At 41.4% G+C, this 22,881-nt stretch overlaps 3 protein-coding genes across 8 annotated transcripts in view; 1 reads left to right on the top strand and 2 right to left on the bottom strand.

Moving 5' to 3' along the window:
- Window positions 1–1,201, bottom strand: part of map4k5 (mitogen-activated protein kinase kinase kinase kinase 5) — a 31,901-nt gene extending 30,700 nt beyond the window's left edge. For 2 of the 3 annotated variants that reach the window (XM_051078145.1, XM_018681682.2), the window contains exons 1-2: window positions 782–1,201; window positions 69–312 (exon numbers count right to left, since the gene is read on the bottom strand). In XM_051078145.1, coding sequence (XP_050934102.1) covers window positions 69–176 — 108 coding nt within the window. In that variant the 5' untranslated portion in view covers window positions 177–312; window positions 782–1,201. Of the gene's footprint in view, window positions 1–68; window positions 313–533; window positions 687–781 lie in introns of those variants that run through there. The other variant, XM_051078146.1, reaches the window with a different exon arrangement.
- A 1,138-nt stretch (window positions 1,202–2,339) lies between these two features.
- Window positions 2,340–13,578, top strand: atl1 (atlastin GTPase 1). Of its 4 annotated transcripts, none has more exons than XM_018681696.2 (14): window positions 2,343–2,575; window positions 4,243–4,493; window positions 4,601–4,735; window positions 5,381–5,485; window positions 6,485–6,535; window positions 6,801–6,857; window positions 7,150–7,242; window positions 7,345–7,483; window positions 8,255–8,382; window positions 8,507–8,563; window positions 8,884–8,955; window positions 9,043–9,474; window positions 10,610–10,624; window positions 11,314–13,578. In XM_018681696.2, the coding sequence occupies exons 1-14, from the start codon at window positions 2,536–2,538 to the stop codon at window positions 11,425–11,427; spliced, it is 1,689 nt and encodes a 562-aa protein (XP_018537212.1). In that variant the 5' UTR covers window positions 2,343–2,535; the 3' UTR covers window positions 11,428–13,578. The 4 variants fall into 4 exon arrangements, with proteins under 4 accessions (XP_050934104.1, XP_050934105.1, XP_018537212.1 ...); XM_018681697.2 differs by having other exon boundaries at window positions 2,344–2,569; XM_051078147.1 differs by lacking the exon at window positions 10,610–10,624 and having other exon boundaries at window positions 2,340–2,575.
- A 567-nt stretch (window positions 13,579–14,145) lies between these two features.
- sav1 (salvador family WW domain containing protein 1) lies at window positions 14,146–22,339 on the bottom strand. The gene is made up of 5 exons (XM_018681700.2): window positions 21,993–22,339; window positions 20,334–20,873; window positions 17,288–17,558; window positions 16,951–17,106; window positions 14,146–15,808 (listed from the first exon to the last, which is right to left on the bottom strand). The coding sequence occupies exons 1-5, from the start codon at window positions 22,084–22,086 to the stop codon at window positions 15,595–15,597; spliced, it is 1,275 nt and encodes a 424-aa protein (XP_018537216.1). The 5' UTR covers window positions 22,087–22,339; the 3' UTR covers window positions 14,146–15,594.
- Window positions 22,340–22,881: the final 542 nt, after the last annotated feature.

Here is a 22,881-nt window from a genome sequence, read left to right as displayed (position 1 = left end):
ATATGATGGTGAGCCAAGATATGTGCAGCTGTAATGACAGGCTGTGGGAACCAGTAACTCCACTGTACCTTGTACACGTCTCCATATGTGCCACTTCCCACCCTCTGAATGAGCTCAAAGTCATGCTGAGGGTTCTTCCTCTGGATTTCGCCGCTTGGCCGGGGAAAGATATCCATGGTGGCTTGAAAGCAAACGATCCTTTACATTTAGTTGGCTCGATCTTAATCTGATACTGGGTTTTAATGAAGTAAAGGTCCTGAATAGAAGTTAAATCGACTGTTACTCAGACGGTCCTTCTCCGTGCTCCATGTCCTGGTAGAGAAACATGAGAGAGTGTTTTAGAGAAAGACATTAAAAAGTGAAAAATCGGCTTAACGGTAACACAAACATTACACATAGTTGTTTACTTATGTACTTCAACAATAACACAACAAACAAACCAAGAGGAGTATCAAGGAAATATGGCTAATCTGCCCCATACCATGACATCTGTCACACTAACAACTCTGATATTTACTTTCTCGTCAACCTACCTTCAAATTAAAGCTACTCGAGGCTCATATTAAAACATAAAACAAACCAGAAACTACTAAAATAACATTAGCTTCTGTATAACGTTAGCATTGGCACTGGTCAATCCAGCAAATAGCCACATCCAGCTCTGACATTACTCTGGATGTGCTGAGTTGGGGGGGGGGCTTAGCATCAAGTCGGCTAATGCTAACTAGCGAACGTTAACTTAGCTTCGCCGCCGCTGCTTCTAACTTCCAACTGTGCCTACCTTTTACGATACAAACACGATGGGTGAGCGTGGCTCGCATTTTAAATCTTCCCCCAGGCTTTTAACCGTACGATGGCGTCGAATAATCGCACAGAAAAGAGAAAAGCAGCCCCCCTTTGTTATCGAGGAAACAGTAGTAAACTTCAGTCGGCTGTTGCTGCTCGCTCCGTCTCCTTCAATGCAACAGCAGCGCAGACGAGTTCAGTGCTCGCAACAATGCCAACATTAAGTTTAGCCGCTGACATGTCATTTTCCTCTGTTGACAGTTTTAGAGAAGCGTCGGGCTCGTGTGTAAAACGATAACGGTGTGCTACATAAATAATGTCAAGTATTACTCTTATATGTACTCCACCAAAAAACGCCTGGAAAAAAGCAACAGTCTGTCGCTAATCTCTGTGGAGTCGCAGTTAACTGGGTCCTGATGTTGCATTCAGGAACTCCTTGGAAAATCTATACTCTTAATGAAAAATAATCACAGTACAAAATATCTACTCACGCAGCCACATTTCAACACTAAATAGTGAACTTACTAAACAGCGTGGAGCATATAATTGAAAGTACGTGTAATTATAAATCTAAAGAATTGTTTTGTAGTTCGGCACCAGCATTATAAGCACACAATATTTATTTGACAGCTATTATAACCTTTTGTACCAGTCCATTGGTTGATAGTTCTGTGTTTCAGCCCATAAATTTCACAAGCATTACAGAAACATATGGACATCCCCAGTCTTTAGTTATTGATTATAAGTGTACAGTTCTCAGGTACTTGAAGTCACAATTAGTATTTAAATTTTCTTCTACTTTATACTTCTACCCAACTACATTTAAGGGGAAAGTTATGCTTTTTTTCTTATAACATAATAAGCATATAAAATATAATGCACTGTTATACAGTAAATTAAACCACACAACAGTTACTGGAATAGCTAGAATCAGCTTCACCTCAGCCAGTTAAAACATTCAGTGTTGCTTAAATATGAACGCATCGTAATAATAGTACAATTGCATAACATACAGTAATATAAATATTATCAGAGAATATTTTGCTTGCTGAGTGGCTACTTTTACTTTTATAATTTGAGTACATTTTGCTGATAATACTTAGGCACTACTTAAGTAACTAGTAACTGAAGTTGCCAAATAAATACAGTGCAATAAAAAATACAATATTTCCCTCTGAAACATGGTGGAGTAAGCAAAACACAGATAGTTCTAAACTATACTGGAGTAAAAAATATTTAGTTACATTCCACCTCTGTTTCTACTCGACTGAAGGATATTTTCTATACACTACTACGCAGTGTAATTTGAATTCAGATATTTACGATAGCACGCGAAGGCAGCATGTGTTTCGATCGCTGTGTAATCAGCGCCACCTACCGGCGGAAGCTGGAAATGCAGAATACAACATAATCCTAACAGGCTGAATGAAAGCGTCTTGATATCGGTTGCAATGGCCATACTTGGTGGTTGCACTTACTTTGACACAACCAACGCTGAACCACATTCATTTTTTCCGCATTATTTAGCCTCTGCCTCACAGCAGGAAGGAGTGAACAACAGACAACAGCGCCACCTGGCTGCTCATATGACCGCTGCATGACGCTGGAAATAAAAGCTCCATCATCCTCCCTGCGATACGAGCATCGTTTTTCGGCGGAGATAGGGCATCCTCCCAACCCCCGACACTCATGACTACCAAGTAGGGTAGGCTCATTAACGGACAAACAGAGGGATATAAGGACAGTATTATGTCGAAGCACCGTAAAGACAGAGACAGCTGGGGTGAGTGTACGTACAGCATTTGATATTTCATGCTTTCCTTGACGCACATACCTCTGTTTTTTTTATTCCAGTCGAGGCGAGGGTGTAAGCAATGCAGCCACTTACATGTTTATTTCAGACTCCATGATGAAAGGCTTGTTTTCATATCGACACAATTATGACCAGCGTTGTGTTTATTTTGATCCTGATAAAATCTAATGATTCTGGCAATGAGAAATACACCGTGTTTGTGTTGTGTCACTGCAGGACTATCGGTCAATCAAGCATAAGAAAGCAGATATTTTTTAATTTACTGTGTTTTCAGTATGAAATATCCTAAATGTTTGCAGTAATCAGCTCACAGGAAATGCTCTCTTGGGGCGGTTCAGGCCACAATAGGCCTGAAAATAACCTTCTGCTCTTATTGTGTTTATCACTCTGAGCCTCTTATGGTGCATCTGGCATGAAATTATGTAATATTGCATCAGTAAATAGCTTGTCATCCTCCTCATCACCATCATCTTCTGCCCCAATAATTACGGCTATCATCATTATCACCTCCACCACCCTGATTATGATGATAACCAGCATCCTGATAGTCACTGACATCACTCTGTACTTTAAATACAGGCCTGCAAGGAGGGAAAAATGACTGAATGACTGTTTTAGGAGTGAGGAAAAAAAGAGGGGGAAATGCTGCCGTTTGTCATTAGAGAGTTTATCCGGGCTGACCCACTTTGAGCAGACAGTGCTTCTGACGTCTTCGGCTGTTTTAAGGACAGCAGCAGCAACATGATCAGGTTAAACCAGGCACCACCAGGGGCTCGTTCCCGGGGCTGGGTGAGGCCTGTGCAGGAGATGTGCAGTCAAACTGACAGTCTTCTTCAGGCCTGAGAGGAAACCTTGGATGATTCCTCCTTAAATTATTCACTGTGCATTCTTGGCACCCTGCATTAATCTTTCAGCATGCTCCCCAAATTTTGCCCGTCACTGTGCCTTTGTGAGACTTACAAGCGAGGGTAATTTGTGATTACATCCTCAAAATCAGCATCACAGCCCTCTGAGATTGATGGAGGTGTGTGTGAGGATTTTTTTCTTTATCCTTTTGATCCAAGTTTGTTGCAGCATAAAACATCTATAAGAGTGGGATTTAGGGAGCTAGAATTCCCCCCCAATCCCTGCATTGGGATGGTCATGCCGTCTGCACACTCTACATCAGACAGCAGAGATTGGAAACACACTGAGTCACTGCCTGGAAAGCTCCAGAAAGAAGCTCTGAGTGCACATGATCTCACTGGATACAGACAGATGGGATGGATATCATGGTGTAATTCATTATTATTATTAACAAGTTTGCAGGAGCTATTGATCTGGGGCTAACAGGAAGGAATAATGGACTCAACTTCCTGTTTGCTCGTCTAATGGACCACTGAGTTTCCTTATCATATCTCTGAAGAAGTTCTGGCTGTTCAGTTGCTCAGCTCACATTTATTAGTAACATTTTCCTGCTAATTATAAGCAATTATGTATAAACAATATCAGCAGACAACTTCCTTATCATGAGCACTACTCTGTCTCTGTGTGCAACCACACTAAAAGTTGAAAATGTGTTTAGTTAAGGCTAATTTTCCCCTCTTTCAGGTTCCTTTTCATCCATTTTTTAAACATCTTTCCCCTCCTTCTGACTCCTCCAGGGTCCCTCAGTGACAAAAATGTCTATGACTGGAGCTCGGAGGAGGAGGAGCCGGACGGACGAGCCCGGCCCGTGCAGGTGCTGCTGGTCAAAGACGACCACACCTTCGAGCTGGACGAGGCGGCGCTGAGTCGCATCCTGCTGGCGGAGGAGGTCAGAGACCGCGACGTGGTGGCCATCTCTGTGGCTGGGGCTTTCCGCAAGGGCAAGTCCTTCCTCATGGACTTCATGCTGCGGTACATGTACAACCATGTAAGTGTGGAGATGAGCTTTTTGAGTGCAGTTAGATGCAGTAGTCAATATTTAATCAAGAACAGCTGAACACATTGGACTAACCCCTCTGATCACGCTGTGTTCAGGCGTCTGAGGACTGGCTCGGGAAAGCTGAAGAGCCTCTGACTGGCTTCTCCTGGAGGGGTGGCTCAGAAAGGGAGACCACCGGGATACAGATCTGGAGCGAGGTCTTCCTGGTGGACAAGCCAGATGGAAAAAAGGTGAGGTCTAACTGTGCAATATTCCCCAACTGGATAGACTATTCCAGTGCAGTGTGGTACAGTGTGACATAATCTAACACTCCTACAATAACCTATTCCCTGTTGACTTTAAACTTCTTCTTTTATATTTCTATTAATCTTGGCAACAGGTTTGCATAAGACTCCTCTTTTCCACCGCTTCTCGCCTCCTTCGTGTTCATATAGTTACACACATTCACACTGAGAAGCTGCCCAGTAAAACCACAGTTTGGTTGGTTAACTTTAAAGGAAGTCATTTTTACATTTAGTTCTTTTACGCCTCTGTTAGCCAAATGTCTATCTTTAGCAGAGGGCTGCAGCAAGGCAGAGTGCTACTGTTTCTCAGCTTTAAATGTGATCTCAGTATAACAATATTGTACCCATATTAAATTCAGCAGTGGTTTGGTCTTTTCAAGATCTTTTAGGGCTACATTAAACATTAAGCCGAGTAGCTCAGGTAGCTGCTTTGCTCATTTTCCTTGCCTGTATGTTCCCTGGAGTTCAAGCTCTTCTCTAATAATACACATACTATAATACACACACTCACTTTACAATAGAGGCAGGAGGAACATACAGCCTGCCCACTTGCAGCAGAGGTCAATGTTTTTTATCTGTCTTATTACGCAGGTTGCTGTATTGCTAATGGACACACAGGGCACGTTTGACAGCCAGTCGACGCTGAGGGATTCAGCCACTGTGTTCGCTCTCAGCACCATGATAAGCTCAATGCAGGTACGATGACTTTGACCCGTCTGACCCAGCTTTACTTCGGTGAGGACTATGCATATTTATGTGAATGAATGCGTGTAGGTTTCTATTTTTAGCCAAGCTAGCAGTGTGGCTCTAAGGATGGTAATAGCTCCCTGTCTGTCGGTCTGTCCCTCACTTTGGACCAGACTGAAATCTGCAGCTGTTAGATGCATTGACAGGAATTTTATCCAGACATTCATGACAGTGGTGATCCAATGACGTTTCTCCTAGCGCCACCATGAGGTTGACATTTGTAGTTATGTGTTAAATGTCTCAACAGCTATTGGATGGATTGCCATGAAATTTGGTACAAATATTCATGTTCCCCTGAGGATGAATTGTTATAACTTTGACGGACCTGTGTGGGTAAATAAGTGTTAAACTACTAATGAATTATTTCTGATCCAGACCTCACTATCCAGAGACTTAATTTGGACTTATTTGGACACCATTAACAGTTGTAGGACAGTTGTAGTGTTTTGTTATGTAAGAGCAGACCATATTTATCAAGTGTATTGAGGGAAAACTGAAAATGACTAATAAAGAGCCAATATGCATGCTAATAAGCAGCTAGTTGGTGTGGCCTGGTAGCCTTTGTTTAAATACCTACAAAACTAATCACATTCCCACCAGCTTCAGTTGTACCTTATGTTTATTGCTAACTGGCTAATGCTAACACACTAAACTAAGATGGTGAACATGCTAAACATGCTTTTTAATACTTATATTTACCTATTTTCTTTTTATTGCTGCTAGTGTCTGTGAGCTAGCAAACAATTTTCGTTGTTTGACTACAATGCCAATAAAGTCTCTTTAAAAAAAAGTGAGCATGCTAGCCGCTACATGCTAGCATAAGGGTAAACTCTTAGAAGGTTTGCTCTTTGACTGTTAATAATTATATTAAATAGATGCAATATATACTATGCATCCATTTGGAACTGCTTTAAAGAAATAACACTGGAAATAAATGATCTTTTTCAGGTTTACAACATCTCACAGAATGTACAAGAGGACGACCTTCAGCATTTGCAGGTAACTCTGTCAAGTGACAATGCTAATGCATCATTTAGAGTCTCACGTATATTCATTCATGTCACGTAGTACTTTGCTATATACCATGGCCTTTAGCAGAAACATAACCAACCAGCTCATTTAAATTCTGACTTTATGAGCTCCCACAGAGTTTTTAAAGTATCCTAGTGGCACAAAGATTCTCAGTCCTTCATAAAAATGACTGTGGTATTTTATCAAAACATTTCACATCATCACTGATTTTGTCTTATCTACTTCATTTCAGCTTTTCACTGAGTATGGCAGACTAGCGATGGAGGAGACGTTCCTCAAACCGTTCCAGGTACTGTAAAACAGTTTCACTTGCTGCAGTTGTAACAGTGCTGATTGAATACAAATGTCTGTAAATGACATTTAAACATTATTACTGGTAGTTATATATAGCAGCTTGAAATATTGAATTGAGGATTGTTATGTAAGACAATTTAATGAGTAATGGAAAGTTTGGATAATCACCAAAAAGGATTTCAAAGTGAGCAACTGGCAGCTGTGAATTATTTGTAGATGTGATTTGACCAAATTCTGCAGTAGATTATGTCATGAATTGAAATGACATGGCTTATTCTCTCTCCTAGTCCATGATTTTCCTTGTTCGAGACTGGAGTTTTCCATACGAGTTTCCCTACGGACAAGAAGGAGGCATGAAGTTCCTTGAGAAGAGACTGAAGGTCAGTCATCAGTCAACGTCTCACTGATAAAGTGTAGTTTGAAGAAATTGTGGTGTGTAGATTCACTAAAACTTGACGTGTGGTTGTGTGTTTGTGGTGCAGATCTCAGAGAACCAGCACGAAGAGCTGCAAAACGTCCGTAAACACATCCACTCCTGCTTCACCAACATCTCCTGTTTCCTGATGCCTCACCCCGGCCTCAAAGTGGCCACTAACCCACACTTTGACGGAAGAATTAAAGGTACACTCCAGCTGTCTCTTTGTTTTACAGCAGTATGGTTATTATTTAACTCTCTGACTTGATTTGTTGCTTTTGTGGGTCAAATCAAACATTAAACAAGACAGAAATATTTTAAAAAGTCAAATATGTAAAAGATTTAAAGCTGGTTTGTTGCACAAACCTGTTGCACTATGTTTAACCTCAACCAGCAACTGATTTGTTCGCCAGAGCTGAAGAGGGAAGCAGCCGTAGTGATGGAGACAGAATAGGCTACAGCAACTACGAGTATGATGGAAAAACCCAGGAAACAACCAAGAAAATTTCTGATGCTGCAGATAAAAAAAGAAACTTGGTGTTTAGAGGAAGGATTACGCTCAAGGGGATGGTGGCAAGGTTACCTGTAGGTGTACATAATCAGCATGGGTCGACAGTGTTTGTGTAATTACTCTCTTAGCCAGTAGAGGGAGACAAAAGTTCAACGCTGCAGGTTTAAATTAGAAATCAGGAGGACTGGGTCTCTTGGGGCAGTATTACACTCCGTAGGTGTTTATGCTCTATTAATAGTCCTGGCTATAGTGTTAGAAACAGTTATGTCTAAAAGATAAATAGAAATATAATATGTTTAATGAGCACAGTGTGCGTCTCTGTTGGAACTTGAGAGGTTGCATTGTTAACTGGATTCACTTAATTACTGGACCATCATATAGCTCTGCTACAGTAGGTACTAAGTGTAATTGCGCAAACTGTACTGTAGATACTCACCAGCCGTCGCCGCCTCTCCTCCCTGTTTAGAGATCGATGGTGAGTTCATAAACAACCTGAAGGTTCTGGTCCCGTGGCTCCTCAGTCCTCGTAACATCGACGTGAAGGAGATCAACGGCAGCAAAATCACCTGCAGAGGCCTGGTGGAATACTTCAAGGTGAGAACAAAAAAAGGACAGATACAAAGTCATATATTGTCCTTTTATGTGTAACTGTAAATATCTTTTTATTTGAGATTTACTTATTTTAGTTACTTTTCTGATTTTATCTTCACTCTTTCAGGCCTACATCAAAATCTACCAAGGTGAAGAGCTGCCACATCCAAAATCTATGCTGCAGGTAAAAAAAAATATTTCTCATTGTTTTGTAAATATAGAGAATTATGTTTGAGATTGTGTGTCCAAGTTGCTGACAACATCTACCAACTGTAGACACATGACTTTCAAGTGCATTATTGACGTACGTCATTTACTTCCTCGCTTAAAATGAATCTGCAGCGTATATAATTTATAATATATATTAAAAAAGTTATTTATCTATGCCTCTGTTCTTGTACTTTCATTACTGTGATGCTTGAAATTTCCCCTGTGGGATCAATAAAGTTCATTTTAAACTATCTCAGAAGAATCAACACAATATTTCCATGTGCTTCCTCTCAGGCCACAGCAGAGGCGAATAACTTGGCAGCAGTCGCAGCTGCAAAGGATCTGTACAACAAGAAAATGGAGGAGGTAGGTGAAGGCATGAACAGTAAATCTGAAACTGACCACCAGCTGTAGGATCCCTCTTCATTTGTCCTCTCTTCTCCGTCCTCCCAGGTCTGCGGTGGCGACCGGCCCTTCCTGGCCCCCAGCGAGCTGCAGGCCCGGCACAGCGTCATCAGAGAGGAGGCCCTGCAGGTGTTCCGCGGCGTGAAGAAGATGGGCGGCGAGGAGTTCAGCCGCCGCTACCTGCAGCAGCTGGAGGGAGAGATCGACGAGGTCTTCGTCCAGTACATCAAGCACAATGACTCCAAGAACATTTTCCACGCAGCCCGCACGCCGGCCACCCTGTTCGTGGTCATCTTTGTCATGTACGTGGCTGCGGGCATCACAGGCTTTGTGGGCGTGGATATCATTGCCAGCTTGTGCAACATGATCCTGGGTCTGGCACTGATCACTCTCTGCACCTGGGCCTACATCCGGTACTCCGGGGAATACCGAGAACTCGGCGCCGTCATCGACCAGGTGGCTGGTGCTCTGTGGGACCAGGTAAATCAACGATAAACATTAATGAAGTTAAAAAAACAAATCTGTCTGTCTGACTTTATCAGGACGTGAATCAATACTCACCAAGATCAGGTTCAGTTTATTAATAATGCAGAAGTCTTTGCACACGACACAAAAAGATGAAAACTTCATTGTAAGTGTACACCGTCATGCACATGAAACATATTGACTGACATATACACACATACAAGAAAAACATAGACGATATCTCAGTAAACAGAAAATGAGAGAACTGATTGTAGGAGTTTCTAGTTAGAAGTTTCAGAGCAAATGAATTCAATTTCTTAATATTACATTCAGTTTTGAATTTATTGGAATTCAGTTTCAAACTAATAAATTCAAATTGATGTCAGCACTTACAGATCACTGAAGATGTCCCAGTATATATGGTTTAATATCAGGTTTTGTACACTGTATACATGGTTCAGAAAGAGATTTTCAAAATCATTTCTGGTTTTTAATCACTCTAGGTGCATGAGTCAATTACTTTTTAAATTAACCAATAAGCTGTTTAAACTACATATTGTCACAAAAAAACAACAAACACCTGTCTGAACTTTTAAGAGCCTTTTGTCTTCAGGTCCTTGTTTTGTCTCACCAACAGTCCAAAACTCAAATGTTTCACAGAGAAAAACAACAATCCTTACATTAGAGAAGCTGACACCTGTTAATCTTCGGCTTTTTATTTGATAATTGAATTAGTAGCTGATCAGTTCAGCACCATCTACATGTTCCAAGTGAACGTACCAGGGTCCTGTCTGTTCGTGTGGAATACATACACAAGAGAAAACCAACAAATATTCACATTCGAGAGGCAGAACCCAGTGAATCTGTGGCATTTTCTAAAAATATGACTCCACCAACAACCCAGAATGCACTATATACAGCAAAACACTGTACTGAACTATAAGTCCACGTCTCTATTATGAACTTAGCTGATAGAACCACTAGGTGGCAACAATCTCCTCTAGATCAGTGGCAGAGAATCCATCCCGGCTCAGATCCATGACAGCAATAATGAACTGTTATTGATAAGCTTTATGTACTGCATGTGTTTTGTTATATATGACTGTATGTGCTCACTCTATATATGTCTCTTTTTTTAATGCATCTGCAGGGGAGCACGAATGAGGTAAGTGGAGCAGTCATAGTGAGAATATTTACAAAGGCAGGGATACAGAGAGCAGCTGTGTACTTCTGGATACCACGACATGTTTGAATTCATTTTTTTTGTCACCATTCCCAAGGCTGGATTACAAACTAGGCCAAAGCTCCAGGTTTAATTAATGCATTTAATATAATTACCACACAGTTAATCTGGGCCCATGTAATGTTCAACCACAGAAAGACTCAAGCGCATAATTTCCACTGAGGATGTGGGGACGTGTCGACCTCAAATCCTGTTTTTGTCCCCTTCACTTTTATTGATTCAGGCTGATTTTCTTACAAAAGTCTCTGAGCATTGTTTTCCTGCTGTTCAGCCGCCATAGTCCAGATGCCAGAACATCTGAGACAATAAAAATGTTCATTCTTTACCCTGCTCGCACAACAGCAAGTCTTTTACTGAGTTTTTAAGCCCTCAGTTTTTTTAGCAGGCTGAAAGGAAAACCTGCAGACACTGCTCAGGGCCAAAAAACAAACAAACTTCGAGCACCTCAGCTTTGGCTTGAAGCCAAATCGCGGATTAATCCAACCTCGCTTTTACCCATCCTGTTGCCTCCAAAGTTGCTCAGCTGTATCCCTGTCACCACACTTTCTTAAGCCACCATGAGCAGTTAAACTTCCTGCCTGTAACCGCCGTGTCCGTCTCTGCTCCTACAGGCTCTCTACAAGCTGTACAATGTAGCGGCCAATCACAGGCACCTGTACCACCACGCCTTCCCTGGGCCTCAGGTGGACGAGGTCGCGGAGGAGCAGGACAAGAAGAGGGACTGATTAGGATAGAGACAGGACACAGCAGGGACTTCCTGGTGATGGACGGGGGAGGGGGGAGGAGGAGGAGGAGGGGGAGGAAGGAACATCCTTACCACATCAGGCACTCTTTTATTCTGGTATTGGCGCTGCCCACCAATACATTCACTACTTTAAACCTAATAATGGACTGTATTATGTTCATGTATAGGCAGTTTCAGAGCACCACTTCAGTGCTTTCAAGCGATGGATGCCATGAATCATTGTCTCTCACTTTTTTTGTCTGTGGAGAAAAAAAAAAGTAACACCTGTACAGATAACTGTAGGCACTCTGCCAGAGGAGAGGACCTCGGCATTATCCAACCTCCAGTCAGCTGTGTTTATCAGACGGGTTTTTTCCTCATTATTTGTCATTTGACGACGATGATTTTCAAAGTATAGCCTAAATCTGTGAAATCCCCATTTGTGACAGTTGTTCTGTTCTTTGAAGTTTAGTGCTGTTTATAAGAAACAATATCTATGACCTGCGATGTTTGAAAGCCAAAATATGTACTGTATGTTAAATAATGAAGCGTTACAAGCATCATCAGCATGGTAAATGGTCAATGTCTGTCATCTTTAAGCTCTAAAACCAGGTATACTTTATAAAAAAAATGAGTTTTAATGGTTTAATGGTTGTGACAAAGTGGTATTGTGCCATAACATGTTAAAAAAAATGATTTCACATCTATCTCCTGCGGCCTGGCTACATGTAGACACTTAACGGCACATTTATTAGTTGTAAACAGTGAGTTTTGTTTTGTTTTTGGAGGTTGGTGTTACTTTTGACAGAGTTCTGGATCAGGGAGTAGCTTCGTGCTGGCATGTACTTTGGAATAACAGCACCGGGTGGAAAGACAGAAACACAGTAACAGCAGTTTAAAGTTTACACAACATATCTGACATTATCTCTCTTTATAGTCCGCTTGCAGTTTTGTAATTGCACAGCGTCGCCCAGTGATCCTCGTATACGAGCGTGTGTGTGTGTGTGTGTGTGTGTGTGTGTGTGTGTTTGGCCTTTGAGGTTGAAGGGGGAAAGAGTTGTGTTTAGTTTCCATTGTGATGTAGAGGTGGTGGGTGAAACCATTGTTGTGTTTGTTTTTTTTTTCTCACTGAATGTTCGAGCAAATCCGAGGAATGTAGCTATTCTGCGGCCACCGAGGAATCAAAGCTAGATGTTATTAGGCGGGGGCGACAGGCCCGCTTTGGAAACGGATCCTCATTCCACATCTCTTTCATCATCTTCACACACTTAAGTTGAATCATCTGTGAAAAACTGCTGCATGGTGAAAGAGGCCAGGCCCTCAGCCTTTTTTTTTTTTTGTTGCTGTTGTGTTTCCAAATCAGCTTGCATTGTAAACAAAAGGCTTGTATCGGTGAACAGCACTATATGGTGTTTGAATACTTTGGCTTCGTAGACTGTTACTGTACATTTGTATAATCGTGGTTATTGTTTTTAGCTCATTGAAAAATAACCCAGAATCACAGCACTGTAACATGTCTGCATCTCATACAGCTGCAGCAGCATCGAAATGTTTTCTCTCTCTCTCTCCTCCATGTAGATCTGGTCACCAACAGTACAGGAACGCTGTCATGCATATTTAGCAAGTTTATACTGAGGTTTGACCTCAAGGGTTGAAAATTTAAAGGCACTGCAGCAGAGTGGCTTCTTGAGTCTTCCACAATGTATAATCAACATCAGTGAGGCCTTCACACAAAGAACCATCTAAGTCCAGTTTAAGATTCGTGAGGTTTTAAAATCCCATTTCTTCATGAGTTTGTTGGAGTGTCGTGTCCATTCATACTGCAAGTCAGAAAAGTAGCATTTGTTTACATTGTGTTGCCTTTACACTCCAAGTTAATTATAAATTAAAGATTATGTCTGTTAGAGAAGAGGAAAAAAAAAAGAAGAGGCAAACTTTTCTTGGATTGAAGAATTCATTCCTAAAGCCGCCCTCATCTACATTAAAATCAAACTCTGGATATCGTGGGAGCCTCAGTGTACTGAAAAGGTCAAAGGAATAAACCGCTTGGTGAGCTCTTCTTCCAAGTCAACACTGCTTAGTTTCAGCACACGCACTGCAAAATTTCAGTTACAAAGAAATAAATAATAAAGTTGGACCAAATTAATGAAAACTAGACTTGAGTAATTTTTTAAAAGATTCCCTGCAGACTTTTTTTGCTTTGAATAAGATGTTTTTTTCCACAAAAAACTTAAATTAACATGTTAAAATGCTTAAATTTGTATCTGCATTGAGACCTTCAAAAATTCTGAAAATTCTAGTTTAAAAGTTGAAGCGTTCATAAACAGGAGGGTTCAAGTTTCCATATCAGACTTGTCCAAGTTGCATATTTGACCCTGATTGGCTCTAAGTGAGTTATTATGTCCCAACCTCATCTTGTACTTAACTCAGATTTAAGGTGAGCACAGAGAAACTTTCTCCCTTCAGCAGGTCAAAATGAAAATAGCTTTCCAGTGTCAAACTCTGCACGTACCGTATATCATTCAGCATAATGAGATCAAACACCTTTTGGAATGAAGCGAGATTTAAACCTGACGCTCAAATGGAAAAAGAAAAGAAAAACAATGAACTGATTGTGAGACTCTTTCACGCTGTCATTGTTCCATTATTGTTACATATACAACAGTCACTTGAATTATTTTACACAGGCAGCAAGAGGCAACAACTGTAAAGTCATGAGTGTATTTTTCTTCACTGCAGACTTTATTGCTTTATTGTCCTGTATTTGCAATCCACAACATGAGATATGTACAAACTGATGACACGTTGTGAAAAGATGTGAGCGAGACCTTCTTGCATAGTGAAGGAGTCCTTGAAGAGAAGCCCAAGGTTCTTTACAAACCTATTCTACTGTTAACTAATCACACACCCTTTTAGGATGTTCAGAGGTGAATGGATTTGCACTTTTCACTCATATAAAAGTCCTATGAATCTGCAAAATAGCTCCTGGCACCTTTTGTTTTAGTGTCACAAACCATTTATCTTTCCTGATGTCATTAACACAAAACACTAGCACCAGTCTCTTCCAGACAAAACCTCGGACTTTAAGACATTTCTGAATATTTTAAAAAGGTTTAATTTATTGCTAATCAATAGAATATGCTGCCAAGAACCTGTGCTTCCATGTAATCACAAAAAGAGATGTGTCGGTCCATAAAAATAAGGCATCACCGAGGCAAGAAATATCCAGAAAGAATGAAACAAGAAGAAATTGAATTGCACTTGTTTGGCAAAACTTAATGTGTCTTCTGAAGTGTTTTAAAAAGTTCCAGTAGCTTATTTATGTTTCATTATACACACAAACACAAGAATATTCCTGACTTACAGTAATGCCAAAGAGCCGAGAGATGCTCAAACCACTGCATCAAATGTGATGCTTCATCCATCAAAAGGTCTTTAAATAAAGACGTGTTTTATATCAAAACTTAAATATCTGTTAAAGTTTTGGTGGATTGTCTTATAAAGCATACAGTATGTCATAAAAAAAGAAAAATGCACACTTTTTGTTTTATGTAAAAGAGTGTGGTTTCAGTTTATGAGGGTAACAAAGCAAAGGAAAAATGAAGTATTTCATATGGGAACACATCAGAAGAAGCTGCCTGTCGTTTTCTCCCAACAGGAAAAAAATGACGGAGTAGCTAGTGTATACACGATATGAGCAGACATTGTAAAAATGCTGCGTTTTATTTATTAAAAAGGCACAATCTCAGGATGTTTTTGAACAAATATCCAGAGTATTTCAGACTCTGTTCTCCTCAGTCTTAAAAACAAAAATCCATACAGCAATTCAGTTCTCAGGGCAGTGGCTGTAAATGGCACCACAAGCAGTCTCCCCAGATGTAGCACATTATAGGTTTTTTTTCTTTCTTCATTGGAGTGTTTTTCAGTCACATGGTCATTCATAAATTGAGTGAACTGTGTGAGTGTCACATGGGGGGGAGGAGGCCCCCCCCGCCAACGTCTGTCTCAACTTCCTGGCTGATATATTTGGATCAAGCGAAGGCACAGATGTGTTTGGTAAAGAGGAAATTAAGAGTCAATCACGATTTCAAAGGAAACCCTGACCGCTCCCAAACTGTAGAAACCTCAGAGAGGTGTGGCAGTGCGGCGTCTCCGCTGCACGTACACATCACATGTTCCCCATGAAGTTCTTGTTGGACTGCTGGGCGTACCACTGCTGCCGCTGTTTGCGAGCCTCCACCTCGGACAGCAGCGCCTGTCGGTACGCCTCATAGGATTTGACAATGTGTTCCAGCTCCTTCATGAAGAGCAGCTTCAGCATGCCCTGATACGTGTCCAGGTCTGCCAGCTGGAACAACTCCCATTTCAAGATGTGGTCATACCTGATGTGAAAGGGAAGAGACTGACTGTGAATTATCAGTACCCCGCTCCTGTTCTCTAGCAGCTTTGTAGAGCCAGGTTTTGATGGGAGATCCCTTTATTGGGGTTGAGATTTAGTGGCTTCAGAAAGTATTCAGACCCCTTCACTTTTTGCAGTTCGTGTTGTAGATTCAATTTTAAATCAATAAAATTGCCACATAATGGCAAAACAAAACTCTTTTTAAAACATTTTTGCAAATGTATTAAAAATCAAAAACTGAATTCTCTAATTTACAAAAGTGTTCAGATGCTTCACTGTGGCACAAACTGTGGTCAGGTGCATCCTCTGTTTTAATAATCCTTGAAATGTGTCTAGAACATCACTGAAGTCCATCTGTGGCAAACTGACTGGACATAGTTTAGAAATGCACACGTGTATGCGCGGTACAACAAGTCAGGACAAATATCAAGCAATGAAGTCCAAGGAACTCTCTGTGGACCTCCACAATAAAACTGTGGCAAGGCACAAATCGGTACAGGGGTATAAAACCATTTCTAAAGCCCTGAATGTTCCCAGGAGCACAGTGGCCTCAATAATTGTGAAATGGAAGAAGTTTGGAAACACCAGGACTCCTCCTTGAGTTGGCCGTTTAGTAACTGGGTAAAGAGAAACACGCTAGCAGAGCTTCAGAGGTTTTCTGCAGAGATGGAGAACCTGCTGGAGGGATGAGCATCTCAGCATCACTCCATCAATCAGGCCTTTATGGTAGAGTGGCTGGACTGAAGCCACTTTGAGTAAAAAGCGTATGTCAGACTTTTAGTTTATAGGTGCATAACGTCTCCTAACGGCCCACAATCAATAAACAAGCAAGAAAAAATATAAATGACAGTTTTGTACGTTAAATATAAGACTTTAATATCTTTTAAGACCTTTTTTGAGTAAATTAAATTCAGTGTTCTTAGGATTTTTTAAAACCTGCAGACACTCTGATTACACATGATCATCTGTGAGAGAAAACTGTTTTCATTCCTCTCTCCAACCTGTACTATTCAGATAATCAATAACTTCATATCCCAATAACCAGAATTCAAGACTTTATATAAAACCTTTCCACTCATGCATCTATCACTGAAAGCTGTCTGTGTCTTGTTATGTCGTACTCACTTAAGTGGTGCACGGGCATACACCTGCAGCCAGTCTGGGATCTCGGCTGTGTGGTACGGGTTCGCTGGGACCAGCACCGGCTGGTTCCTCTCTGCGGGACGAGGCTGATAGGTCACAGGAGGTGGTAGAGGTGGGGGCTGATCGTAGCGAGGCACACTGGAGGACACAACACAGTATTTATGTTTTATTTTATCCCTATCAAACTGATACGCATGACTCAACAGAATGGGTTGTTATCTGATAAGTGAGTAGCTTTATTTTATATTTAGGGCTTTAAAAGGAGCCAAAGTGGAAAGCAATGCAACTTAAATCAACACTGAATTCTTCAATAACACACCTCGGAGCACAGGGGTGGCGATACTGTGCCCTCTTGTTGATGTGATCCACATAGTAGACCCCAAACTCAGCCGACTCCACCTTCTCCCAGCCTGGAGGGAGCCCTTCCCTCTCCAGAGGGTGGCTCCAGTGTGTAGTGTTAGTGTTGTGGTCGATGTAGTACTTCCTGCCGCGGATGGTCCAGTCAACGGACCAGCCGGCCGGAAGTGGGAGGTCCTCTCCCGTTAGACTGGAGAGGTTCCCGAGGGACTTGGCCTGTATTCGACCTATGCCTGAGGAAAACAAACATTTCTTTTTAGAAACCTAGAGGGAGAGGGAGAGATGTCTGAACAAACATACAGCAGAGCAGCTGCCACCTAACAGCGCCTCTGGGAAAGTACTAAATATTTTCATTTTTTTTTTTTTCAAAAACAGCATGTGTGGGAAAATGTCATTTAAAGGAGAGGAATGTACACCATTTAAAAGGTCACTCCGATGTGGCAACTGTACATACAGCAGGATAACAGAGGAATGCAATGAATCACTTCTAAAAGCATGACTGATGCTGTTGTAAGTGCTGCAGTGATTGTGGACAGGGTTGCTCAATCCCTTTGACTCTGCGACTGTTGTGACGTAGAATCTTATTCTGACCGACATCGTTTGATGAATGGTAGGAAATGGGAGTGTTGTTACTTTTGGACAGGAAGGCAGGGGATCTCTGCATGGCCAGACACACACACAGGGGCTTTCACTGGAAGAGAAGAAACCACTGAACTCCCAAACACTCAGTAAGAGCAAGACAGCCGAGCGGGCTCACTCTACAGGTCACATACTTTTACTGGTGAACAGTGTCAACGAGGAATGTCGAACCAGCAGCTGTGAGGATGAGTTAGACTTAAGTGAGAAGCATCGTGACTCAAAAATGAATGAGCCTGCAGGGACCGAGAGACAAGCATGAAAAACACAAGAGAATGTGAAGGGGAATGAAGTACCTCGGCAAAATGGCGGCTACAATCTGATAAATTCTGCACGAGAGTGACAGCAACAGAGCCGGAGCTCTTTGCCAGCTGCTGAGTGAAGGGACGGAATGTGCGAGCGCTCTGCAGAAATGCACTCCTCCTCCTCCTCATCCACCACCACCTCCTCATCATCATCATCACAACCATCATCTTCCCTGCCCTTTTCCTCCAGAGGAATGGGCAGACCGCCATACTCACTCCAGACTTAAAGCTCAATGCATCACAGGAATTTCACTGGATACAGTCAAGAGTAGAGTACTGTGTTTACAACTGGTGATGCAGCAGTTGAAGACAGAAAGAAACAAAGTGGGTACCTACAAAATAAATACGTGAATTACCAACAACTATTCTCACATTCTCACAAATTATTCACAGTATACTTTACAAGGCTCGTCATTTACATTTTACCTTCCTGAAACATTCCCAGATCTGTTTAAATTGATTATTAGCCTGGAGTTCCTGCAGCCAGCATTCAGAATTTCTTGTGTTTTCTACTGCAAAAAGTTGCTTTTCCCATTTACTGTGCATAGTAGAGCTGAACTGATAAACTGGGCAGCACAGTATATCATCCAAAATTAGCTTAAAGCAGATATATCACTGCTGGTGTATCTGCTGGCTGATAAGTTATAAGAAATTGCAGTACAGAAATGCCAAACCAGGTTTGACAGTGTCGCTAGTACATAGTTTATCTTCTAGACGATCTTTTAACTGTAAGATGTCACACTCACTATATGTATCATTGGCTAAACTTAAAAAGAGAAGAATATATATATATATATATGTATCTAGACTGTTTACTGATATATTATTATTGGGTTTAAGAAAAAATAAATCCCAGTGTTTGATGGACTAAAGTGAACAATGAACTTTTAGCTTCTGATAAATGAAGGGAGAGACAGACAGTTGAGTGGCTTATCATACCATTCATGCTCAGTAATCATTGAGAAATGGTACAACCATTCACTGATTATTAGCTAGTGTTTAGCATTTGTATTCAAAATAAACACTGGTAAAATGTCAGTTATTTTAATGAATAATTACTGTAAGAAGGCCAGCACATATACGGAAGAATTATAAATGCTTTGTATGCCAAATAATTGTGTGTCACCTGATAATATGTAGGTGACTCCTCCAAAAACATCTCTGTTAACAACTCATTAGCCTTACGTGTGCAGTGTAACTACACACAGAGCAGCACCTCCGCACACAGATGATTCATAGCAGTGAGCAGGCTGAGGCTGAGACTTTTGACTGGGGGCGGTCTGCAAATTACTGGTTTGCCAGCAGAAAGATTCAGCAAACAGAGAGGTGAAAAATGCAGAGCCCCTAATGCTTGTTTAACTTCACTCCAAACAAGGCACAATGATATGTGATAGACGGGCCAGACATAATACTGAACCATATACACGACGTTGACAAGTCGGCCACAAAATAAAAGGTTCTCTATCGTTTGGAGTGGGCTGGAAAATTCCTGTGACCCCCAAGACATTTAATCTTATGAAAATTACACACTTACTTCACACTAATGTTTACAACGTAGAGCAGTGAGATGAAAATATTTAATTCCTCAGAAAAACTGAAATATAATTGCTCTTTTGAGCTGTTCAGTGACCACCACCAGCCTGCATTCCTTTCAGAGAGGCCTGTGTGGCCCAAACACGTCCAAAATGCTGTGCTGTTTCAAAACAGAAATCGTACATTAGAACGACCGCTCTACTTCAACTGCAACATTTTCTCTGGACCCCAAAGTTGGCAGAGTTTTCTTTACAAAAAAAAAGAAAAAAGAAACCTTGCTGCTGTGATTTCACTTATACTAAAACATGACTGCTCCGCTTTCATACCACAGAATTTGAGGAGAAAAAGCCATAAAAACACAAATTTTAGTCCCTCAAGAGACTGTGACTGCCTGCCATGTACTTTGCAAAACCATGTGTGCAGTTCAAGCATGCAATTCCTGACCTTTGTCAAATTTTGAATTCTTTCTTACTTCCAATTTCTTGTCGCTGCCTGTTGATTTCTTTTGAGAAGCAACACACATTTCATGTTTACCTGAAGGGGGTCTGCTTGGAGCTGGGGGAGTGTGCTGTCGGGGAAGTCTTTGGAAGTTGTGTTCATTGTGCTCATAGTATCTATAGTCCTCATGAAAGCGGTCTGGGAGCCTCCTGGGCTGGCGCTGCTGCTGCTGCTGCTGCTGTTGCTGTTGCTGCTGCTGCTGCTGCTGTTGCTGTTGTTGCTGGTGCTGCTGGCTGTCATAGTAAGGTTCAGAGGGGTAATAATAGCGGGCAGCGTCTCCATTCTCAGACATGGGGCTCACGTCCGTGTGGAAGGACTGTGAGGAGCCTCCGTACTCGTGGGGCAGGTCTCCCAGGCTGCGAGGCAGGTATGGGGGTGCCGACATGCGGTGGCTCTCTCTGCGGGCCACCTCGTGAGGAGGCCTCTGCACAGGGTTACGGAGGAAACTCTTGTTGCGGGACACCACAGACTCCCGGCTGGGTGCCACGGGGTAAGCAGAGGGCCCCATCTGTGGCAGAGGGACCTCTGTGCGTCTGGGAATAGTGGGTCCATGGCGGATGAATGAGGGCATAAGATCTGCAACCAGTTCAACAGGACCAAGAGTAAATGTCAATATTAGTCGACACGGGAACACAGTAGCAGCACCAACAGGCCGTGGATGAATCTAATTAAGTACACTTATTCAAGTACTACACTATTACACACACTCTGGATGTATTTGAGTATTTACTCCACTACATATCTGTATGAAATACTGTACTTCATACTCTACAGCCATCAGTACTGTAGCTATAAGCAGATAAATACTGCACATACAAAATAAAAAATGTAATAAAACATAATTTCTAATGATAGTATACAGTAGATTTAACTACATAACAGAATAAAGGGTAAAGTAGTTGACATTAGCTCCACTATAAAATCCTACTTGAGCTTTAATGCATCAATAATATGACACATTATTACAGTGACAGTGTCCATTCTGTCTGCATGAGTACTTTTAATTAACACTTAAGTACTTGTTGCTGATAATACTGTCATACTTCTACTATTAATTTCGAATACAGGACCTTTACTTGTAGTAGACCACTTTACAAAGGAGTACTGATACTTTAACTGAAGTCTATTTTCATAATACTTCTTCAGCCACTCCTACTAGGCTCTCAGTACTGACAGGAAAAGCACTAATGAAATAGCAGTAATTACATGTCATTTCTTCTTATTAACAGTTTATTTACAGTCCAGAGCAGATGTCAACACTCATTCAATGTCTACCACAGGACATATTTGGGCTAACTAGCAACAAACCTGACTTTGTAGTAAACTACTCCACTGATTACAGCGTCAAGAAACAGTCACAAATAAAGGCACTGTAAAAAATAAATTTATCTGGAGGGTTTAATATATATACTTTATAAGCTTTTCTTTAGCGCTGTGTCAATGTAGCAGTAGGATGAACACTTAGCTAGCAAGGAACTAGTTACCAGGTTAGCAACTTGTTTAGCTGAGAGAAACAGCGATTAAACAGTTGACTACACGTTTATGAGCCACAATAATAAACTAAAGTGTTTCTAGACATTCACGTCAGCCTGTTGTTTATTGTTAATTTGGTACTTTTAAGCACTTCGTTAACTTTCGTTGGCAAGCTAACCGATGCTAACTCGAGCTAGCTAGCTAACTACTTGTTGCACTTACTTCTCAGGAGCGGCGACGTTTCCTTCTTCACATATTTCCCGTGTACCTCGGCTGGTTTCGACGCTTCGTTTTTACTTTTCTTTCGCGAGAGCATAACTCAAGGCTCGGAAACATCAACAACACGGCGCTGTAATTTCATCGTGGCACAATCCCTCGACTCCGCGACCGTCCCGTTCAGTTTGCAAAGCGCGGAGAGTCGACATTTTAAAAAGGCTTTCGGGATTAGCTAGCGGCAAGTTAGCCAGCTAACTGCAGCGACTGGGAGCGTCTTTCCTGCGGCGGTCCGGTCCGCTCTGAGCAGCGCTGCACTCCCACCGCTGGTCCTCACTGGGAATGGTTACTGCACAGTCCCTGCCCATCTGCAAACGCACCTTCAGCAGGAGAGACAGCTGACCAAAAAACAATTAATGTTTACAATTCAGCTAGACAGCTATGCAACACAAAACTGACAGCAGTGATAAACAAATAAAAACATGCTATTAAACTAGTTTATAAAATTGCTTTGATGTAAGGTCGCTGCATCTGGATTTAGTGGAAGTGGAAGTGGAAATATTTAATTGCAGGTAACCTTAAAATGTCCTTAAGTACATTTAGTATTAAACAAGTATCCAAGGTAAAAGTTGCAGATTGGCCCCATTTCAGTGTATATATACATTATTGACTTACTATTGTTCATGCATTTAAATGTAACTTTAATGTTCTAGTTTAATGTAATCAGGTGGAGTTGATTTTAACTGCTTATCATACAACTAGGTGGCATATTTCCACCACTGCTTGGTGGAAATTAATATCCTGTATTCTATTTGTATTTGTTCATTTTTTCCATCTATACATGGATAAACCTGTAGGGGACTGACAAAAATTCTCTCTAAACAGCAGAAGGGGCAAA

The sequence above is a fragment of the Lates calcarifer genome, linkage group LG19 (genome assembly GCF_001640805.2).
Source record: "Lates calcarifer isolate ASB-BC8 linkage group LG19, TLL_Latcal_v3, whole genome shotgun sequence".
Taxonomy (NCBI): Eukaryota; Metazoa; Chordata; class Actinopteri; family Centropomidae; genus Lates; species Lates calcarifer.
The sequence above is the reverse complement of the archived record's forward strand: the minus strand, read 5'-3'. Positions and strand labels throughout refer to the sequence as shown.

What these genes read in the sequence shown, in the direction of transcription:
- atl1 (XM_018681696.2), top strand. Translation starts at nt 2,536, where the DNA reads ATGTCGAAGCACCGTAAAGACAGAGACAGCTGGGGTGAGT. An exon ending in CCATGATAAGCTCAATGCAG is followed by an intron (nt 5,486 to 6,484) that starts GTACGATGACTT and finishes GATCTTTTTCAG; the next exon opens with GTTTACAACATCTCACAGAA. An exon ending in ACGACCTTCAGCATTTGCAG is followed by an intron (nt 6,536 to 6,800) that starts GTAACTCTGTCA and finishes ACTTCATTTCAG; the next exon opens with CTTTTCACTGAGTATGGCAG.
- sav1 (XM_018681700.2), bottom strand. Translation starts at nt 22,086, where the DNA reads ATGCTCTCGCGAAAGAAAAGTAAAAACGAAGCGTCGAAACCAGCCGAG. An exon ending in AACGTCGCCGCTCCTGAGAA is followed by an intron (nt 20,874 to 21,992) that starts GTAAGTGCAACA and finishes AACTGGTTGCAG; the next exon opens with ATCTTATGCCCTCATTCATC. An exon ending in CGCCACCCCTGTGCTCCGAG is followed by an intron (nt 17,107 to 17,287) that starts GTGTGTTATTGA and finishes TGTGTCCTCCAG; the next exon opens with TGTGCCTCGCTACGATCAGC.